General features: G+C 39.5%; 1 protein-coding gene across 1 annotated transcript; it reads right to left on the reverse strand.

Moving 5' to 3' along the window:
* Window positions 1-1,188: 1,188 nt before the first annotated feature.
* LOC127802176 (uncharacterized) lies at window positions 1,189-8,611 on the reverse strand. The gene is given in 8 exon segments (XM_052337881.1): window positions 1,189-2,139; window positions 2,275-2,410; window positions 3,265-3,794; window positions 4,299-5,886; window positions 6,781-6,901; window positions 7,154-7,368; window positions 7,370-7,611; window positions 7,654-8,611. Coding segments are annotated over 8 exon segments (4,035 nt in total). The 3' UTR covers window positions 1,189-1,894.
* Window positions 8,612-23,224: the final 14,613 nt, after the last annotated feature.

The raw sequence follows: 23,224 nt of genomic DNA on the forward strand, positions 1-23,224 counted from the left end.
AGGGTAATGAAAGGAATTATGCTAAGAACAGCTCAAATGGGCTAGCAAGGGGGTTAATGTGAAGAAAGAAAAAGGTTAATAGGTCCAAATTGAAAGAAATTGATCCCCTATCATGCTTCTATAAAACGATGTTACTCAGTCAACTAATTCAGAGTTTGAAATCAGCCAAATTCATCCGCCATCATACTAGACATTCAAAGCAAATTGATGTTTTGAAGCTATTGAAAATATGAGATCAACAATAAAACGCATTTAGAATAAGTGTTATTTCACTCAGAATTAATGATCATTAGGCTCAAACACTCACTCGGGTAATAGTCTCCACTTCTGTTAAGGGATCATGCAGTGTGCTAATTACCATTGCCTTTGACTTTATGACCGATAAACCAATTTCTAATTATTGAACACCCGATGCATGCAAATCACTTATTCTAATCCCACATATCTACGGTTTCAAATAAGAAATTAATGCATTCATGATTCATACTGCAAATTCAACTGGCTGTCAGTTTATAACTCCAAAGCTTTAGGGATAGCATTATTTAAAGCACGCACAATTTTTTGATTTTTAATAGGAGTAGATAAAAGTAAATAATTCACATAAAATTACAAGCATGCAGTTACAAATTCACAGTTAAACATGGACTAGATAGTTCATAAATATACCTTACTCCCTCCAACTTGAATTGCAGTAATAAAATAGGGTTTGTTAGGAATACCTGTAACTCCACGAGTCTGTAAGTTTACTGTGAACTGCTAAATCTTCAACAAACAAGTGAGAATACCCTACATATATTTTTTATATTTTTTTTTCTTTTTCACATCAAAATAAGAAAAATTCATGCAAGTCATATAATAAAGAGATGCGTCTCAAGAGTACAAAAAATACTCCTTACTCAGCCATCTTATCATAGACTTGCCTAACAACATTCCATAATTTTTTAAAACAAAACATAAAAAAAATTCATGCAAGTCAAAATAAACAGATGCGTCTCAAGAGTACAGAAAAGTACTCCTTACTCAGCCATGTTATCATAGACTTGCTCTCCTTAGAGGGATAAATCTAAATTAATCGGACCCCTTTTGCGCTTGCTTCCAATTACCTTAGACCAGTCTATCTGAGGCTCGTAAGGATCATGCTGTGGAACATAAGTGTGTAATTTATCTAGTAGCTCCTCAATGGTGGATGCGGAAATGAGAATATTTCTTGCAGAAAGAGAAATGAACTTTTGTTCCACAGCCTGATCAAGAAAAGAGAGCAACCCATCAAAAAAATGGTTAATATTTAAAAGTCCAATGGGTTTGGTATGGAGATTGCTCTTGGCCCAGGAGATTATACAAAAGATTTCTTCAAGTGTACCAAAACCTCCTGGCAAAGCAATGAAGGCGTCTGACTGATAAATCTTACAAGCCATGCGCTCAGACATAGAAGTCGTTCTTATAAGTTGACCTCGTGTGTACCCGGAAATCTGTGGATCAGCCAAAGGGATTGGCATAATACCTACCACATATGATTGCCCAAGATGTGCAGCCTGTGAAACACATCCATTCAATCCACGACTTCCCCCTCCATAGACCAAATTAATTTTTCTCTCTCCCAATTTTATGCCAAGTTCGCTTGCTGCAAGTGTGTAACAAATATCGCTCCCAGGTTGAGAGCCACATAGTACACATATGGTATTGATTCGACGAACTGGCTGGCCTTCCATTTATGTTAGTTCTTTATGTATGCCCTGAAAGTAGAACTGGTTAAAGAGGTTTGGCAATCAAAAGTAACTACATAGAAATTCAACAATAAATAAACATAAACAAAAATCATGCGTATATACAAGTAGTTGTGATTGTGGCTCACATCTTCCTCTGGTTTTACGTCCAGAAACGGCTTAAACACCTTCTATGAAGCGGGGATAGGCTTCCCATCCAATTTTCTTATAGATTGGCAAACAGGGTCAATTATAGTCAGATTCCCAAGACTATAGCGTTGGTGGTCACTTCTAAACTGGGTCCATAAAGCAAGAATTTCTCGTTGCACTATTCCACACGGATGCGTCTCAAGAGTCAATCGGATATCATCCAAAGACTCCTTACTCAGCCCATCCTTTATGAAACAAATTTTATCATCTCGATTTATGGAAGTAAACCCCACAGATTTACATCGTGTGTTACAAGTCCATCGAGCACATTTGTGACAACCATTTAATCTTTTCGCTCTTCTTTTTTTCGAAAAACTACTCTTTCCCAATCCTGGAAAATGCTTAAAACTAGGTGAGGTTTCGCCAAGAAATCGAACTTTTGCTTCAATTAACCAGCGAATATCCTCAGGGATATTTTTATACATCAACATCCGAAGTCTTTCACACCTAGTGGCATAAATCTTTTTTAAATCATTTTGTGGGAGAGATGGATAGTACTTACGAATTTTCAAGAGCTGAAGATTCATTTTTTTTTAAAACAGAACTATAGTAAAAGAAAAGTAAAACAAAATAATGAACCTTACAAAAGGAACGAGAGTACCTGATCGGAGAATAACACAAATGAGAGAAGACTGAGCTCAAAGAAGTGTGGCTTGCCTCATGCAGATACGGGGTCTCTTATAGGGCTGTGGAAGTCACCATTCCAACAACTACACTTGGCTCGAGACGTGCCACAAGTGCAGGGTCACGTCTGGCGTCTCCTTTTTCAACGTTCGGTGTTTCTTTTCAACGTTCCGCGTCTCCTTTTCCTTTATAGGGAAGTGTGTCGTTTCCTTTATAGGGCAGTGTGATTGCTCTGCCCAAAAAATAAATAAATAGTTGTCATCGGCGTTGAGTTTGTCTCCTTCTTATATTTTTATATATATATATATTAAGAAAATAAAGTTTTTATTTTATTATATATTTTTTAATAATTTTTTTTTGAAGGGGCCTCATAAAATCAAAATCACATATACCACACAAAACAACAATTCCCACCTTACCCCCCAACTTGAATTGCGTATTGTCCTCAATCGACAATAATAGAAAAGATAGAGGATAGACATACCTGGCGGTCATCGATGCATGAATATGTGATGTTTTCTTCACCCTGAATAGCTACAGGGGTTGTTATTAATGTCCTGGACCTAAAGACATCCATTTAACCTAAATGGAAAGGTGGTCTTTTAACGTCAGATTCCCAGACGATACGAAACCTCTTTTACTCATTTAATGGTGGATCCCCTAAATCCACACTTCCTTCGTCTTCCTCATAACTATACTGATAAGGTTTCAACCTATGACCATTGACCTTAAGGCATTGCCCTGACTCTTGATTTTCAATTTCGAAAGCCCCATATTCCGAGATGGACTTGATTATGAAGGGGCCAACCCATCTTGATTTTAATTTTCCTGGGAATAAATGCAATCGAGAATCATACAAAAGTACCTGTTGCCCGACATGAAAGCTTTTCCTAATGATGCGTCGGTCATGCAACTCTTTCATGCGAAGCTTAGCCAGTCGTGCATTTTCAAATGCATCTTTTCTTATTTCATCAAGCTCATTTAATTGGAGCTTCCTAGAGAAGCCTGCTTCGGTCAAACTTTTGTTGATTCTTTGAATTGCCCAATATGCTCTATGTTCAATTTCCACAGGAAGATGACAAGGTTTACCATACACTAATCTATATGGAGACATTCCCAAGATCGTTTTATATGCAGTCCTATATGCCCAAAGAGCGTCTACTAATCTCAAAGACCAATCTTTGCGATTGGTGGCAACGGTCTTTTCTAAGATATGTTTAATCTCCCTATTAGCTAGCTCAGCCTGACCACTGGTTTGGGGATGGTACGGCGTGGAAATCTTGTGCAACACACCATATTTTTTCATGAGACCTGCCACGACCTTGTTACAAAAATGGGAACCCCCATCACTAATGATCGCTCGTGGCATCCCAAACCGACTAAAAATGTTTTCCCTTAAAAATTTCACCACAATCCTATGGTCATTGCTCCTTGTCGGGATTGCCTCAACCCATTTGGACACATAGTCAACAGCAAGTAAGATATACTCATGCCCAAACGAACTAACAAATGGACCCATAAAGTCTATACCCCAGCAGTCAAAGACTTCTAACACCTGGATTGGTTGTAATGGCATCATGTTTCTCTTGGATAGACTGCCTAGTTTTTGACATCGATCACAACTTGAACAAAATCTGTACACATCCTTAAATAATGTTGGCCAATAAAATCCACTTTGTAGAATTTTTGCAACTGTTTTCTTGATGGAAAAATGGCCTCCACAAGCAAGAGTGTGACAAAAAATTATGACACTTTGTTGTTCATGATTAGGGATGCATCTACGAATGATTTGGTCAGGACAATATTTGAACAGATACGGGTCATCCCAGAAAAATGTCACCACCTTCCTAAAAAATTTTTCTTTATCTAGTTTGGACCAATAATCTGGGATCTGTCTAGTGACTAGATAATTTGCTATATCAGCGTACCATGGAAAGGTGAGTGGTTCAGTTTGAGTGTTTGTTTGAAACAATTGTTCGTCAGGAAAGGAATCTTGGATTGGGTTTTCAAATTGATTAAGATTTTGGCATGGTAGACGAGACAAGTGATCGGCTACCACATTTTCTACCCCTTTTTTGTCTCTGATCTCGATATGGAATTCTTGTAACAATAAGATCCATCTAAGGAGACGGGGTTTTGCATCTTGCTTTGTTAATAAATATTTAAGAGCAGCATGGTCAGTAAAAACAATCACCAGTGACCCCACGAGGTAAGACCGGAATTTGTCTAGGGCGTAGACAACTGCTAGCAACTCTTTCTCTGTCGTGGTGTAGTTCTTTTGAGCCTCATTAAGAGTTTTGCTAGCGTAATATATCACATAAGGTTTCTTGTCTTTCCTCTGACCTAACACGGCTCCTATCGCATAATCACTGGCGTCACACATCAGCTCAAATGGTAGGGACCAATCAGGGGACTGAATGATAGGTGCAGAAACAAGTGAGTTTTTTAATTTCTCAAAAGCAGCTTGACACTTACTGGTCCACTCAAAGGGCATGTCTAGGACTAAAAGGCGACATAAAGGTTTGGCTATGGTACTGAATGAAGCAATAAAGCGCCTATAAAAACCAGCATGGCCAAGAAAAGACCTAACATCCCTCACATTCTTTGGGGCGGGTAATTTTTGAATTAATTCAACCTTAAACTGATCGACCTCAATACCCTTAGAAGAAACAATGTGTCCTAAGACACTTCCTTGAGTGACCATGAAGTGGCACTTCTCCCAATTTAGCACTAAATGCGTTTCCTTGCACCTCTCTAAGACTCTTTCTAAATTTTTCAGACAACTATTAAAGCTATCTCCATACACTGAGAAGTCATCCATGAAAACTTCCACCACATTCTCTACCAATTCACTAAAAATGCTCATCACGCATCTTTGAAATGTTGCAGGGGCATTGCATAGACCGAATGGCATTCGTCTGTAAGCAAATGTCCCAAATGGACAAGTGAATGTGGTCTTCTCCTGATCCTCTAACGCAATTTCTATTTGATTATACCCAGAGTACCCATCCAAGAAGCAGTAGAAGGCATGTCCCGCTATTCTCTCTAAGACTTGATCTAGAAATGGAAGCGGAAAATGATCCTTCCTTGTCACAGAGTTGAGCTTCCTATAATCAATGCACATACGCCATCCAGTCTGGATGCGCGTAGGGATGAGCTCATTGTTCTCATTTGCTATCACAGTGACTCCTGACTTCTTAGGTACAACTTGAGTCGGACTGACCCATTTGGAATCTGAGATGGGGTAGATGATACCTGCATCTAACAGTTTAAGAACCTCTCCCCGGACAACTTCTTTCATGTTCGGGTTCAAACGCCTTTGCATTTGCCTTACAGGTTTCGCATTTTCCTCTAAGAATATCCTATGGGTGCAGGTGAGGGGGCTAATGCCATGTAGGTCAGAGATAGACCATCCTATAGCTTTTTTGTGCATTCTGAGGAGATCTAGTAATGCTTCCTCTTGATGCAATTCTAGGCTTGATGAAATCACTACTGGCAAAGACTCCCTTTCACCTAAGAATGCGTACTTAAGGTGATTCGGCAATGGTTTTCTCTCAAGTTGGGGTGGACGAACCAAAGATGGTGTGGTTTCATTCCCAGGTAATTTCAATGGCTCTAGGCCAAGCATCAGTTGTGTGATCACCCTGGCTGACTCAACGTCAGGCTCTATCCCTTTCGAAGTTTGCTTCTCTAATTTATAAATAACCTGCTCATAAAGAGCCTCCTCAAAGTATTCTTCACTTAAGGTCTGGATTAAATCTACTTCCTCCAATTCCATTTCGTCATTTGGTTGCTTAGTTACCTTGAAAACATTCATCTCCACCGTCATATTCCCAAATGATAGTTTCATGATCCCATTCCTACAATTGATGATTGCATTCGAAGTAGCAAGGAATGGTCTCCCTAGGATAACGGGAATAGGTGACTGAGGACCCTGGTGGGGCTGGGTATCTAAGACAATAAAGTCCACTGGGAAATAGAATTTGTCCACTTGGATTAGGACATCCTCCACAATCCCACGAGGAACTTTTACTGATCGGTCAGCCAATTGAAGAGTGACCCTAGTGGGCTTGAGTTCTCCTAACCCTAGTTGCTGATAGACACTGAAAGGCAACAGATTGACACTAGCCCCTAGGTCAAGAAGTGCTTGGTCGACTTTTTGGCTTCCAATTATGCAAGCAATGGTAGGACATCCTGGGTCCTTGTACTTTGGAGGGGTCTTAAATTGAAGGATAGCACTTACTTGTTCTGTTAAGAATGCTTTTTCCCGCACATTGATTTTTCTTTTGACTGTACAGAGATCCTTCAAAAACTTAGCATACGAAGGTGTTTGCTTAATTGCATCCAATAAAGGAATGTTTATCCTTACTTGTTTGAATACTTCGTATATGTCTGCATTTGTTTTATCTCTTTTTGATTGGGTTAATTTTTGAGGAAAGGGTGGTCGAGGTTCAAATTTGGATCTCTCTTCAACACTCTTCCCTTTTTTCTTTTGCTTTCTCTCTTGCTCTCTTTCTTCCTTCTCAGCTTTCTTTTTACCCTCTTTACTTCCTTCATTCACTTCCTCATCATTCATTTCATCATGCCCTTGGTCTTTTTTACTAATGGTAGGCCACATTGTCCTAGGGTCCTTAGGTTTCTCAATTACTTTCCCACTCCTAAGGACAGTGACAGACTGGACTTGTTCATGATTCTCACTAGAAGACCCTTCGGCTCTATGGGCTTGACCTACGGGGTTCGGACTTGGTTGTGAGGGAAACTTTCCTGGTTCTCTAACACTCAAGGTCTGAGTCAACTTAGTTAGCTGACTTCTCATGTCTTCTAGAGCCCTATTTGTTTGTTCTTGAAACTTGGGTATTAGTTCCTATTTGACCTTGCATGAATTGTTGTAGGGTGTCCTCTAGAGATCTCTTATGAGGAGGTTGATATGCACCAGATGACCCTTGGTTTGGTTGGTAAGACTGTGGCTGTGAGGGGAATGGTGCATGGGGTTGGGCGGCAGAATCATTTCTCCATGAAAAATTAGGGTGATTACGAGAGTTGGGGTGGTATGTATTGGAATTAAGATTGTACCCTAAGTAGTTCCCACTCTGATTCTGATTCTGATAAGGCCTACCCTCTGTCTGACGTGGTTGTACTCCAGATGCTTGGCCATAGAGGACCTCTTTAAAAGCAGGAATGGTAGGACAATCTTCTGTCATATGGCCATTCGTCTCACAAACCACGCAAAGGACTTCCACCTCATGGACGGCCTTGGTTTTTTTTAACTCTAATTCTTCCATCTTCTTTGTTAATGCTGTTAACCGGGCATTGATGTTATCACTTTCACTTATTTGAAATTTTCCTCGAGGTTGTGGACTGACATGCTCTCTTGAGTCTTCCAAAGACAATGGACTTACCTCCCAATTCCTAGTATTCTCAGCTAAAGTGTCGAAAAAGTGAAAAGCTTCTTCAGGTGTCTTCTCATAAAATTCACCATTGCACATGGTCGACACTAACATCTTAAGGTTAGGGGTTAAGGCATCATGAAAAAAACTAACCACCCGCCACTGCTCAAAAGCATGATGTGGGCAAGTAAGAAGTAGATCTTTGAAACGATCCCAAGCTTGAGCAAATGACTCGGTGGGTTTACAAGCAAAGTTCATCATTTGTCTTTGAAGGGATGCTGTCCTATTGGCCGGAAAATATTTCTTTAAAAATTTAGTTTGCATTTCTCTCCATGTTCCTATTGATCTCGACTCTAATGTGTTTAACCACATTTTAGCTTTGTCTTTTAATGAAAATGGGAACAATTTTAGCCTCACAGTATCCTCATTGACATTCTGATCGACACAAGTGCCGCAGACCTCTTCAAATTCTCTCATGTGAGTGTACGGATTTTCCAAATCCATACCATGAAAAGTAGGTAACATCTGAATGGTACCCGGTTTAAAGTTGAATCTATGATGGTTAACTGGAAGTACAATGCAAGAGGGAGTAGTTTGCCTCGGAGGGTGCAAATAGTCCCTGAGAGGTCGAAGCATTTCAGCTCCCAAGGGATCTTGATCAACATGATCACCCCCTTGAGCAGACATGTTATCATTTTGTTGAGACATTAGAGATTGTGAATGGACTTCTTGTTCTAGCACTCTACCTGATCTAAGTCTCATACACTGTTTAGTAACTAAAAGTTACCTAACAAGTTTTTTTTTTTTTAAGTATATAGATTTTTTTTCTTTATCTTTAAAATATTTATTATTTTTTTTGTTTTTTTTTAAAAGTAGTAAAACAACAAAAATAACACACTAAGTTACCAATTAATCTCCCCGGCAACGGCGCCAAAAACTGACTGCTACGCTACCCTGCACATTTATTTATCAAAACAACAACCAAATTTATCAAACATTAATCCTTTTGTTAAAGAAGGTATAGGGCGATTATACTCGCCAGTGTGCAAGTGTGCATGTAGTACAATTTTAAATTTATAATTCGGTGAGTCCGAGTCGGTTCACAGGGAGATTATTTTGGATGAAAACAGAAATCACTGAATATTTGATTTTAAGAGGTGATTAAGATAATCTAAAGGAAATGATTAAAACTAAATTAACAATGAGTTTAAGTAGCTTGGGTCAAGACAATTTCAGTGTCAAAACCAATTAATTCCCAACTTAATAGAAAAGATCAATAATATTCATCTGAATTAAGTTTTGCAGATCTATGAGTAATTTTAGTTCAAGATAATGATAATTCTTGTTTAAGCAATCTCCATACATGGCATGGAAATTCTAAGTCAAGCAATTATCATAAATTGAATTATATCCCACAGATAGAATTTATAGGTACAGATTAATCATTTGGGCTTGGGTATGAAAACATTTCCAGGTCTAGCAATCTCCATACGTGGCATGGAAACTCTAAGTTAGGCTTATGCTCCAATCCAAACTCAAAGATACACTATACGCACACTGCTCAAATTAAATCAGATTAATATTACACAATTGAAGCGCAGCTTTCTTTGGGAATCATTGGCGTTGGACACCGTCCTTGCCTTAACCCAAGATCGGATTTAGCTACTCATCTTCATTTTTAAAATAAATTGGCAGGAATTTAAATGACGGGAATTAAAAGACAGTATTTAAAAGACTATTTTTTTAACCGACCATATAGGCGGTTTATAATGAAAAGACAAGAATTGAAAGACTATTTTTTAACCGACCATATAGGCGGTTTATAATGAAAAGACAAGAATTGAAAGACTATTTTTTAACCGACCATATAGGCGGTTTATAATGAAAAGACAAGAATTGAAAGACTATTTTTTAACCGACCATATAGGCGGTATATAATGAAAAGACAAGAATTGAAAGACTATTTTTTAACCGACCATATAGGCGGTATATAATGAAAAGACAAGAATTGAAAGACTATTTTTTAACCGACCATATAGGCGGTATATAATGAAAAGACAAGAATTGAAAGACTATTTTTTAACCGACCATATAGGCGGTATATAATGAAAAGACAATATTTAAAGACAATATTCAACCGACCATATAGGCCGTATATAATAAAAAGATAATATGAATAACATAATACAACTATATGGAAACAAAGGTTGAAGATTTAAGAGAGAAATTCTAAGAACGAAATCATATTGAAACTAAAGTGAAAATTTTGAGAGAGAAATTTCAAGAACATAACTATACTTTCATTATAGGAAAATTGAATGGTTACAAATGCACCCTAAGTGCTCTATTTATAGGGTAAAAGATGCAATAGAGACCACTCAATTATATAATTTAATAATACAAAATATCTAAAGAAAAATAAAATAACTAATTTAAAAATACAAAGATAAATAAAATATCTAACACATGATGTAAGCGATGATGTCATTCCAACTCATGATGTAAGCAATGATGTCACTCCAACCCATGATGTAAGCGATGATGTCATCAATTTGTGGGACTTGGGCTTTTCATATTTTTGGGCTTGGGCCTTCCTTGTGTTGGGCTTGGGCCTTCCTTGTTTTGGGCTTGGGCTTGGGCCTTCCTTGTGTTGGGCTTGGGCTTGGGCCTTCCTTGTGTTAGGCTTGGGCCTGGGCTTTCCATGTGTTGGGCTTGGGCCTGGGCTTTCCATATTTATATTATTATATATATATATATTATATTATTATATATATTATATTTAATTTTTTTATATTTTATATATTTTTATATTAATATTTTTAAACATGCACAAAATTTCAAAATGCATAATAATATTCAATTTAAACCATTTTAAGATCAAAATAAGGGTGAAATTATAATAAAATTTTTACAAAATTGATCACTAATCACTATTATTTTATTCTAGTCCAATTAATTATGGACCATTCTGAATAAAATAATTCTCTCTCAATGTAATTCATCCAACAAGCCAAATGTATTAAAAATACATGAGTTACATCGAGCTACCCCGGGGACCAAAAGACAAATTATTCACGGCTACTAAAATGACCAAAATATCCCTGCTACCTAGTAGCTATATTTTGTCATTCTAAGTGTTCCAAATATCACCATATGGTAACACTGACCCCACGAATAATTTTGCATATGCCATGTCTTTGACCTACTAGTGTAATGACAAAAATACCCTTCTGCGTAACACCCATCATTTAGAAGACAATAATGTACTAACACCTTTCTAAATGACTTCTACCATCCTTAGATCACTAGTCCAATAATCCGTGACTACTCGGATGTACTTGCTTATCACTGGGAGCTACCCAGAAGCACACACTCTTAAGTCACGTTCCCAGGGCCCTGGATTATTCGATTATTCTTGGACAATCACAAGGGGGTGAATCACAGAAACTATCTTGTATTAGTCTGTCTTAGCTAATTAGAAACCATACTCCCAACTCAAAAGGATATTGATCTTTGATAGACCTCACCTACAATGAATCTAAGAATATAGCTCTAGGTTCACTAGACTACCAACTAATACTCAAGTATTAGAGTACTCGTCCACGTAGTAGCAGTGATAGACTAGCTCCATGATAATTAGTACTTTGTCATTAGCTTCTATCACAGGTCCACTCTACGCATTCCAAATGCGCTTGTACAATTAGAGTAAACGGACTGTTTACTGGCTAAGGCAAGCCATCCTCCATTAGGATCTATTGCACAATGATCTTATCCTGATAGAATGCCCAGTTCTATCAAAAGATCAAGAGTAATATTTTCTTACTTATTAAGTACCCATGATTCATGCCTAACTGTGAAGAACGACCCATCACATGAATCACTTACTTAATAGCATGGACACCTTTCCAACAATTAAATACAAATAATATATGTGCCATAAACTGAATAAAAGAAACATCATTACCATAAATTAAACAAAACGTGTCTTTAGGGCATACATTTCCAACAGCTGTGTCATATACACATCCTCGACCAGCTTTCCTTTAAGGAAAGTTGTTTTGTCATCCATCTGTCATAACCCAGAGTCAATGTCAGACATTGCCTCATCGTTCTTAGCTAGAAGCACATCTCTATGTGCCGAGATGAGAAATCCATATCTCTCTTGCTCGCGACGAACCCTCATCGACCTATGAGGTTCTTGTGTAGAAGGTTGGGGAGTTGACACAACTTCTTGTGTCTGATCTTTCTCGGGTTCCTAGAGGGGAGTATTTGTTTGTTGTTCGCCTCGAATCTTATTCGAGCTTAACATTCCTCCCACTAGCCACAGCATCTAAGAATTCCTTCTCAAGGAATACCATATGCTTGGCAACAAAACACCTTTTGTTCACATGGGTGGTAAAAGTAATATCCATTTGGATATCCCACAAACAGATATCTCATCGATTTGGGTTGTAGCTTATTACTGTCAACACGATTAACATAAATTACCTAAATCTTAAGGAAAGACAAATTTGGCTTCTTTCCTTTCCATATCTTATATGGAGTCTGAGTAACTGATTTACTTGGAACTCTGTTCAAAACAAAGATCGCAGTGAGGAGTGCGTATCCCCAAAATGAAATAGGGAGTTCAGCGCGACTCATCATGGACCAGACCATGTCCAACAAGGTCCTATTCCTCCTTTAGACACACCATTCATCTCTGATGTTCCAGGTGGAGTCCATTGTGAGAGAATCATATTCTGCTTCAGATGATCTAGAAACTCACTATTCAAACATTCACTACCTCGATCTGATCGAAGTACTTTGATACTTTTCCCAGTTTGTTTCTCTACTTCAAATCTGAATTCTTTGAACTTTTCAAAAGCCTCAGATTTGTGTCCCATAAGATACACATAACCAAAACATGATCTATCATCAGTAAAGGTTATGAAGTAGACATATCCACCTCTAGCTTGGGTGGACATGGGTCCACACACATCAATGTGCACAAACCCTAGCACTTTTGTGGCCTTCACTCCTTTTACTTTAAAAGGAGACTTAGTCACTTTGCCAAGCAAACAAGATTTGCAAGCACCATATGATTCATAATCAAATGTGTTAAGATATCCAGCTCTATACAAGTTGGATGTGCGAGTCTCATTTATATGGCTTAAGGCAACAATGCCATAAATAAGTGCTATTTAAATCATCAGATTTAAGTCGCTTAGTATTTATGTTACTGATAGGAGTATCAACATCAAGGACATACAAACCATTACATATTGTTGCTTTACCATAAAACAACTCATTTTTATAAAACGAACAACTATTATCCTTTAAATAAAAATGAATATCCATCCTTGTCAAACAAGAATTAGAAATTATATTCCTAGTCAAACTAGGATTGTAGTAACAGTTATGTAAATCTAATACAAGCCCTGTGGATAATGTCAATAAATAGGTCCCTACAACTAATGGAACAACTTTTGATCCATTTACCACGTGTAGGTACACTTCTCCTATTATTAATTTCCTCGTACTCCTAAGCCCATACACGAAAGTGTAAATATGAGCATTAGATCAAGTATCTAATACTCATGTGGACTGATCAGAAGTAGATTGATTAATTCCAATAACATAAATACCTGAAGTGCCCTGAGTAGAACTCTTCTTACTCTACACCTCCCAGTTTATCATAGTGGAAATAGATCGCATCCTATTTACCCTTTTAGGTTTTGGTCTTCTGGACTTTTTCAGATTATGTTATGGAAGAACTCTTCTTCCTTTTGGCTTTCTTACTCTTGGGCTTGCCCTTGTGAGTCTTGGGCCCTTCAACTAAGAGAACACTTCCCTTGGCCTATAATCAATTTTAGGCTCGGTCTCTCTTAGTATGGACAGCTACTCTCCAAGAGTCTTATCCATAACTTTTAGGGAGGGACTGTAGCACCAAGTCTGGGGTAAGTTTCTGCATCCATACCCAAGTTTAGCTCTAGCAACCTATTGATAAAACATATCATCTCCATGACATGCTTCTAAACAAATGATCCTTGAGCCTATACATGATCTCATAGGCATCATAACTCTTATGATGCAACCTATGTTTTGGGGTCATGGTAGCCAAGACGATACACCAAGCGATGATCATATCACCCTTGTGCATCGTCCAGGCCTAATGTGCTACTATTTCCTTAACTGGTGGCTTCGTAAGAAGATAGTTCTCTATCACATAAAGAATCTTATTATACGTGAGGACTATCCTCAAGATGATCTCCCAGTCATAGAAATTAGTCCGTTGAAGGTATTATTGCCCTCGAGTATTGATCTTATCGACATGTTTCCAGACATTCTAGATCAACAACTGAATAGAGATATTATTATAATCATATTGAATTACGAAATCATAAATTGCAAGAAGTAACATTTTATGATTGCTCCCACTATTTTCTACGAGTTTGCCACCCTCTAGACATAACTCGGGAAATCCCGTTGGAAGATTTCCTAGCAGGCTAGGATCCCATCTCCCCTCGCACAACCTTGAGTGACTCAACAAATTGTGCTAGGATCAATTAGGTAGGTACTTGCTACCAATTGCATCTCCATGCAACTCCTAGATTCATTGGGTTGACAACTCCTTGTCAAGCACATCTTATGTGACTCCCAATCTTTGCCTCTATACTCAATAAGGCCTTGAGTGACTCAACAAACCCCACCTTTCTAGTTAAGTCGGACCCATCATTCAGGGACATCTCATGGCCCATGAAGCATAGGAATCATAGGTGACACATGACCTTGAGTAACTCAACAAATCAAGTGTCAGCTAGAAACCTAATGCATCATAATGATGGAAGGCAAGTTGGCTTAATATTTATGAGGGATTTATTATTTATTTTTTTTAGGTCTCATCACATGCAATTAATCAAATTAATAATGCATAATAAACGACTCAAACCGGTGTATGGTATGGATAACTACGGCTAGTCCCCTCGAGCCATAGAAGGGAAGCTAGCGGGTCAAACCTAGGTGAAGAATCACATCTTGCTTCATAAGCACATTCTTCAATCAATCATTGGTCTTCGAATCTTGTCTTCAATTTGGCTCCATCTCTTGCTCTTCATACAAACTACAACTATCGCTACTCTATTCTATTCTACATACATTACATAGAATCAGAAACCCCGAGTTACATTCGGGGGGAGTGAGATGAGAAGAGAATGTACATCAGAGTATAAGAGAGGCAAGACACGCAGGCCCTATTTCAAAAACCAAATTTACAAGCATTCATTCCCAACATAAAATAAATAGTCGACTCGATCCATACCATACACCCATGCAATCAATCTAATTGATTCATTTAGATTATGTTAATTAATTATCGCATCTATTTTAATTTAATGAAACTCTTTCAATAAATTGAAAATTTTGTATAATTTTGGAAAAGCAAAATTGTTTTAATTGTGTTGGGCTTGGACTCCATCCATTAGTCTAACTAACAAGGCTCAACAGGCCTTGGATCAACCAATACATGTCAAACATACACTAGCAGCCCATAATTAATAATAATTTAATTAACAACCCCGCCCTATTTTTAATCAGGGCCCATAGGTGTCATACACTCATGGATAGAATAAAAATAATAAAAATAGCCAAACAATTTGGCCGGGCCCCACCTGAGGTTACGGAACGCACTGGGCCACCGAAGGGTCGGCCCGGGTGCTTCACGGGAACTCCGGGGAAGGGTCAAACCCAAGCCCGAGGGAGCGGGAGGGGCCAGGAGGCGGCTAGGCAGCCCAAACAAACAAAGGGCGAGGCTGGGGCAGCATTGGGCGCGCCTGGGCCACGTCTAGCGCGGGCTGGGCACGCCTGGCGCGCGTGTGGGCCGCGGATGGGCCGCGCCAGGCGCGCTGGCTGCGGCTGCGAGGGCCGCTGGGTGGCAGGCACGGGCCACTGGGGTCGCACCCGCTGGCCGCGCGCGGTTCGCGGGTCGCACCCCCGCCCGGCCTTGCCCTGCGCGCGCGCGCGGGCGCGCCTGGCAGCCCCAAGGCGCGCGCGGCAACGCAAGGCCGCACCCTGCCAGGGCCATGCGCGCGCTGGGCCGCCCCTGCCCGCGCCCAGCACGTGCGGCCCCGCGTGGCCTCGTTTTTTGGCCTTCCGGTGCATCCGTATGCACCCCGAACCCAGTTTCGCCCTTTCTCGTGTCATACACGATCTTTTACCGTTCACCCAAAAACATTTTGCAATCCAAAAATACAAACGCAATAATTAATTAATTATTTCATAAATAAAAACATAACCGAATCCGCACGTAAGGAATTGAAATATTTCGACGATGGCTCTGATACCACTGAAAGTAAAGCAAGATCGCTACGGGGCAAGCAGCGTAGTTCAAAATTTTGAACCTTACCCCGATCCCGGCGATTGGATCAACGTCGAAATCAAACAATCACATACATAATAAAGTAAATCTAACCTTTAGATTTTTAAGTCGTTTGCAGATTCAAGTCGTCCAAGTGTCCGGCCTCTAACTTGTGATACGCGGCGCGCGTCCGTTGGCGAGGCGAGCGGAATGGGAGTGCTAGCTCCTTCTCCTAACAAGGCTTATGAATGGACGGGAAAATAATTGATTTTCAACTCTTGAAAACCAACAAAATAAGAGGCATGATTTGAGCATCCCATAAAGGGCTATTTATAAAGAAGCAACCTCCTAGGGTTTTCCCAAACCCTAGGGGACATGGATTGGGCTAGCCCATTAATCCTAGTCCAACTAGAAATTAAAGTGGCCCAAATTCATTTATAAATATGTGGCCCAAATCTAATTCAAGCCCAAATAATTAATATTTAATATTTAGCCCAAATCTTATTTAGCCCAAACATAATATTTATTATTTAATATTTGACCCAAATCTAATTTAGCTCAAATATTTAATTTAATTTAATATTTGGCCCAAATACTTTATTTAGCCCAAGTATTAAATTAAGCCCAAATTATTAAATTAGAAACTTATTTCTAATTTAATCAATTGCTATTTTAGGAAACCTTTTCTTTTATGACAACCCCTCGTCATATCGACGTCATTACGTCTGTTTGTTCTTTTCCCGTGAGAACCTACGACGGCACAACTTCTTGCCGAAGTGTCCCACTTAACCATACGTCTGCTTTCCTAGTTTAAGCCAGGGACCGTGCCTATTGCGTATGACTCATTAGGCTCCCGAATATGTTGGCAATGTGTCGGTACGAACACATAAGACAATATTGGCCTCTAGCAAGGCATCATGCCTACCCAATTATTCAGAAGGATTCATAATCCGCAAATAACCTTTCACGAGCATGGTTACCGTGTAATTCGATCCTCTCGTCAATGTATCTTATGTGATCTCAAGTATGGCGATGTGTTGCTTGATAATGATCACAAGATTTTTCTTCGGTCTTCTGGATATCTTCACTTAATAGAAAGTAAATCAATAACTCCTTATTGATCTCTTTTACCATGGCCATGGATTTAAAGTGAATATACACCGAAGGCGCCTTAGATACATCATCCTCTATCAAGGGATAGACGAGTCCCATCTTGGTTATACACCCATCTCCACAAGCCTCACGATATGCCCAACGATCGCCCACGTGCAGCATTTATCTAGGCCCATCGAAACGATGTCAAAGCATATCGGTCTTCTTATGAGATGACCGTGACAACCTCAGGTCCAAGGATTAGTTACACCCATCTCGTATGAGAATACAATCAACATATAACCAAAATGGATTCTCATGGCGAGTCATGTCCAGTGACACGTTCTCCAACATTGGTCACTTATGTACTTGTCTAGGCATCCCCATGCCTATGGGTGTGAGACCCCCATTGCTATCACATAGCAAAAACATAGCACATACAAGTCTTACCGCAATTGTCAATGTCCATTCTTGACATTGCTACGACTTGGGACGTTTAATGATGTCTAGAAACTGTGATGCATCATCTCACATCTTTATAGAATATTCACAGTATACATCATATGGACTTCTATCTAGTTTTATTCGGTTATTACAATAATAACAAGAAACTAATAGAATGACTTCTTGTGAATTTGAACAACTCCTTATTCAAATAATAACATGATAACAATTGTCAGTGTACAACATGCCCAATCTGATTGGGTCTAGAGCACCTACACTAACAATGCCAACACTAGTAAAGATGTAACGACCCGTTAGAGGGCCTAGTATTTATTTAGAATTAGTTAATTAATTATTGAAGCGATTAATTAAGAGGATTTGCCATTTAATTATTTAATGTGGCAATTTAGAGATTTAATTGAGAAAATAGCATTTAATTATATTTAATTATTGTGAAAATTAAATGCAAGGACGTGTTGGTCATTTACGGATTGGATGTTAATATTCAATTAGTAAATAGAATTATTTTGAATAAGGGATTAATTAATCCCAGCCGTGAGAAGGATTCGAATTGAAAGACTCCTAGTTATATTAGGAGAGAGAGATGGCGTTAGGGTTTCTCTTAAGCATATGTATATATATAATAGTCATTAGCCATGTTGTCTTCGCCGTGTGAAGAACAACAGAGGGAAGAAGAAGCTTCAACAGCGAATTAAAGGCTTTGCGTTGGAGGCTTCTGTTAGATCATTGGATCGATCAGAGAGTTTAAAAGGCAAGTTCTTCTTCGTGTAAACCTTTCTTACAGGATCTTATTTAGCATTCGATCATCAGTTTCAGCAACTCTTTGTTTAAGTTTCAGATTTATGTTACAGTCAATGTATATATATATATATAGGCACGAGCAGTGAGTTCAAGTCTTGCATAGGAGGCTCTCGTGAGATCATTAAGTGGATCAAGAAGATCATAAGGCAAGTATCCTTCCCCTGTAATCCTTTCTTACAGGTCTTGAATTAGTTTGATATCAGATTTCCAGAATTTAATCAGTTTCAGTGCATGTATATATATATATATGTGCGTTACAGTGAGTTATTTCAGTTCAGTGCATGTTTATATATGTATTTACATGCGTACAGTGAGTACCAGCCAGTTCATGCATGTTCCTTGCAATGTTTACATTAGTTATGATCAGTAAATCATCCCTCAAGTTGTTTATATATCAATTGGGATTGTTCTCCCAAGATTTCCTTTGGAATGGTGTAGTAATGCTAAGTTTTGAATTCAAGATTTGGTCTCTGTTATCGTAAGCTTCGTTTTGTATAAGTTTCCAGTCATTCGAATGAGCCTCTTTGACATTCGAATGAGTTCAGTGGTATCCGAATAGGTTTCAGTGTTATCGTGATGTTTTTCCCTTATATTGTATCAGTCATTCGAATGAGTTCCTTGTCATTCGAATGAGTCTTGAGATATCGTATCATTCGTATGAATTTTTGAGTTTTTTTGACTGTCATTCGAATGAGCCTTGTTGTCATTCAAATGAGCCCTTGAAGATGTGAGTAAGTTGTTGCTTTGTATAGTCTAGCATTCGAATGAGCCTTCTTGTCATTCGAATGATCTTCAAATTGATTCGAATAAGGTTACTGTTGCATTCGAATGAGTCGAGTTTTGCCAGTTCAAAAGTTAAAAATTTTCAAAATTCATTCGAATGAATTTGAGAGTCATTCGAATGAGTCCTAGATCAGATCCGAATAGCCTTTGAATATCATCAGTCATTCGAATGAGCCTTCTGTCATTCGAATGAGTCTCTGTCATTCGAATGAGTTTTCTGCCATTCGAATGAGCTTGCTGAAATCCATTTTTTTTCATTCGAATGAGCTGTTTTTCATTCAAATTTCCTCCTTAGACTTTCTCAATCATCCAAATAGTATCAAATGGCATCCAAATAGCTTCCAATAAATTCTTGATTCAAGTATTAAATTTAATATAAATATTCAATTATTCAAATATTGAATTTTTATGCCAAGATATGACTAAATCCAATATGCCATGCCTATACTTAGAAATTTCAGAATATTTGAATCTCAATATTTCTAGTAAAAATCATATACCATGTTTAGCAGTTCATTATGACATGGTCAACATTATTTTGTGAGATTATGTGCATACACATTGTATGAGCATTGAGCATGACTTTATATGGAGCACTACATATCGTGTGCCAGCACTTATATGAGCATTGCATTATGCGCGCCAGGCGGCTTGTCCGCGGGGATCCCACTAGTATCAATACAATTATATCTCAGTTATGAGTTGCTCACCTGATGTCGACCAGGGAGTTAGGGGTATATTGCCCAAAGTATGTGCTTACAGTTTTTATGTTTGCATGACTCAGATCAGTCAGGTATGTGTTACAGTTATGTGGGCCTATGGGCCAAAGTTGCATACCTGCATTTAGTTTACAGCTTATGTGCATTACATCTTATAAATGCCATCCAGTGATTTTTATATCTCTCAGTACAAGTTCAGTAAGTATTTTTATCAGTATCGATATTCCTCGATTCAGCTTCAGTTATTCTTTCCAGTTTATTACTTGCTGAGCTTTGTAGCTCACCTTGTACTCTTCTCCATTCCAGGTCCTAGTGGGGGAGTACCAGATGTGGGGCCTAGCAGCAGTGTCCAGTAGTGTGTGTACGTGGAGCCGCTCAAGACCAAAGATGTCTGGGAGTTATTAGTTATTAGTTGTTAGTTAGTGCTTGATCAGTTTAGATTCATTTTAATTTCCAGTTTAGGAAATTTCCCTTAGATGCAATTATGATTTCAGTTTTTGTTAACTCAGAGTCTTATTACAGTTAATTGATATATACAGTATTGGTATCAGAATTCAGTTATCAGTCAGTTTATTTTATTATCCCCAGTAACACCTCTTCTCGGGCAGTTCTAGGAGAGGGGGTGTTACAAAAGAGGTCATAGCTTCCTTCAATTTCTGGAAAGCCTTTTCAGCTGGTTCATCCCAACCGAACCCGTTCTTTCGTAGTTTTTCTGTGAGAGGCCAAGCCAACTTTCCATAATCCTTCACAAACCGTCTATAGTACCCCGTCAGCCCCAAAAAACCCCGTAATTCCTTTACCGACCCCAGTCTTGGCCACTCAAGCATGGCCTTAACTTTGGACTGATCAGCAGCCACCCCTTCGTGTGAGATAACATGGCCCAAATACTCCACTTCTCGTTGTCCAAACTAGCATTTTTTCCTGTTTGCGTAGAGTTTATTTTCAGCCAACACCTGCAACACCTCCTTCAAAGGCTGCTTATGTGCCTCCAAGTCACTGCTAAATACCAAAATATTATCAAAAAAAACCAACACGGACCTTCTCAACTGACCTTTAAAGACCTCATTCATGAGGGACTGAAATGTTGCTAGTGCATTGGTCAGCCCAAAGGGCATGACTAGAAACTCGTAGTGTCCCTCGTGAGTACGAAATGCCGTCTTGGGCACATCTTCTTCCTTAACTCTAATCTGATGGTAACCAGCTTTCAAGTCCAGCTTTGAAAACACCTTGGCCCCGTGCAACTCGTCCAACATCTCATCAATTACCGAAATAGGAAATTTATCCGGCACCGTTACCTTGCTCAAAGCTCAGTAATCTACACAAAATCTCCATCCCCCGTCCTTCTTTTTTACCAACAAAACAGGGCTGGAAAAAGGACTAGTACTAGGTCTAATAATCCCTGCAGCAAGCATCTCTCATACTAACCTTTTAATTTCATTTTTCTGAACGTAGAGGTAGCGATAGGGCCTTTCGCTTACCGAGGCAGCTCCCAGCTATAAGTTAATAGCATGCTCTCATGTCCTTTTTGGTGGCAACCCATCTGGATCATTAAATACTTCACTGAAGTCAACCAACACCTGCTGGATACCCCCTTGTGTGACAGCCTTAAACTCCCCACAATCTGCCAACAAACACCCTAATTCGATGAGCACCCCCTCCCCGCTGTCCTTTAGTGCTTTCATCATGGCTTTTAATGTGACAAGGGTTTTGCTTAAACTCAGATTCCCTTGTAATGTAACCATCATTCCTCCTGCCTTAAATCTCATAGTTAAGGATTTCCAATGAACTTGTAACTTGCCCAAGGTTGCCAACCATTTCATTCCTAGGATGACATCCGAGCTGCCCAGCTCCAAGGGAAGAAAGTCCTCGTTTATCTCTAAGTTCTGAAGAGAAAGAAGCACCCCCTTACAGATCCTAGCACCCTGCATAGCCATCCCCGTTCCCATGATCACTCCGTAGCCTTCCATCTCCGACCTTGGCAGTTCCAATGTCTGTACCAACTCAGCTGAAATGAAATTATGCGTAGCCCCGCCGTCTACAAGAACTACAACCTCGTGGCCAGCAATCTGCCCTCGCACCTTCATGGTTTGGGGTGGGGTAAGCCCCACCACTGAATTCATAGACAATTCTATCACCTCTCCTTTAGCCTCCTGCACCTCCCATTTACCTCCTCCTTCCGCCTCCTCTTCTACCCCCAGCTCATCCTTCTCTTCATCATAAATCACCATGACTTGTAACTCCCTGTTTTTGCAGCGATGTCCAATAGAATACTTCTCATCACATCTAAAGTATGGGCCCTTCTCCCATTTAGCCTTCAAATCTTCCTCACTCAATCTCTTAAAAGGTGGATTACTCCCCTTACCAGCAGTCGAATTCCGATGCAGCACAACCGCATTGGTTGTTGCTGGCTTTGGCAATGCTGATGGGGCAGACGTGCTCATCGATCGGTGCTGATGCTGAAATGGGTTGTAGTGAGTTGTCCCCCTATTTTGACCACTTCCGATGGAGCTTCCTCTGACTACCATGTTTCTTTCCTCAATTCATTGGGCCACTTCCATGAGCTGATCCAATCCATTCGGCCTAAGCATTCTCAGTTCCGCTCTGATTTCCAGCTTCAACCCATTGATGAATTGACCCTCCAACAAGGCCTTAGGCATACCTTCAAGAGGTGAAGCCAATGTTTCAAAACAAAGGAGGGACTCTCTAACTGATCCCCACTGCTTAAGGGCAAGGAATCTCTCCTCCAGGGTCCCCTCATGCGTGGACCAAAATTGGATTTTTAGCATCACCTTCAATTCTTCCCAACTCCGTACCCGCCTCCGCCTTTATTCCCATTGGAACCATGCGAGCATTGGCCCATCAAAATAGAGTGCTTCGGATTCCAACTTCTCCAGCTCGGACAACTGATTAACGATGAAGTATCTTTCAGCCCTAAAAATCCAACCATCTGGATCTTCCCCCTCGAAGATCGGCATTTCCAGCCGCCTTCCCTTGTAATCAGACCTTCCTGCTCCTTCGACTCCATCTACCCCCTCGCCTCTACCCATTCTCACTTCCGGCGTTCCCTCCATAAACGAAGAGGAACCCAACGGTAACTCCGTCCCCTCC

Source organism: Diospyros lotus, chromosome 5 (assembly GCF_014633365.1).
Source record: "Diospyros lotus cultivar Yz01 chromosome 5, ASM1463336v1, whole genome shotgun sequence".
Lineage (NCBI taxonomy): Eukaryota > Viridiplantae > Streptophyta > Magnoliopsida > Ericales > Ebenaceae > Diospyros > Diospyros lotus.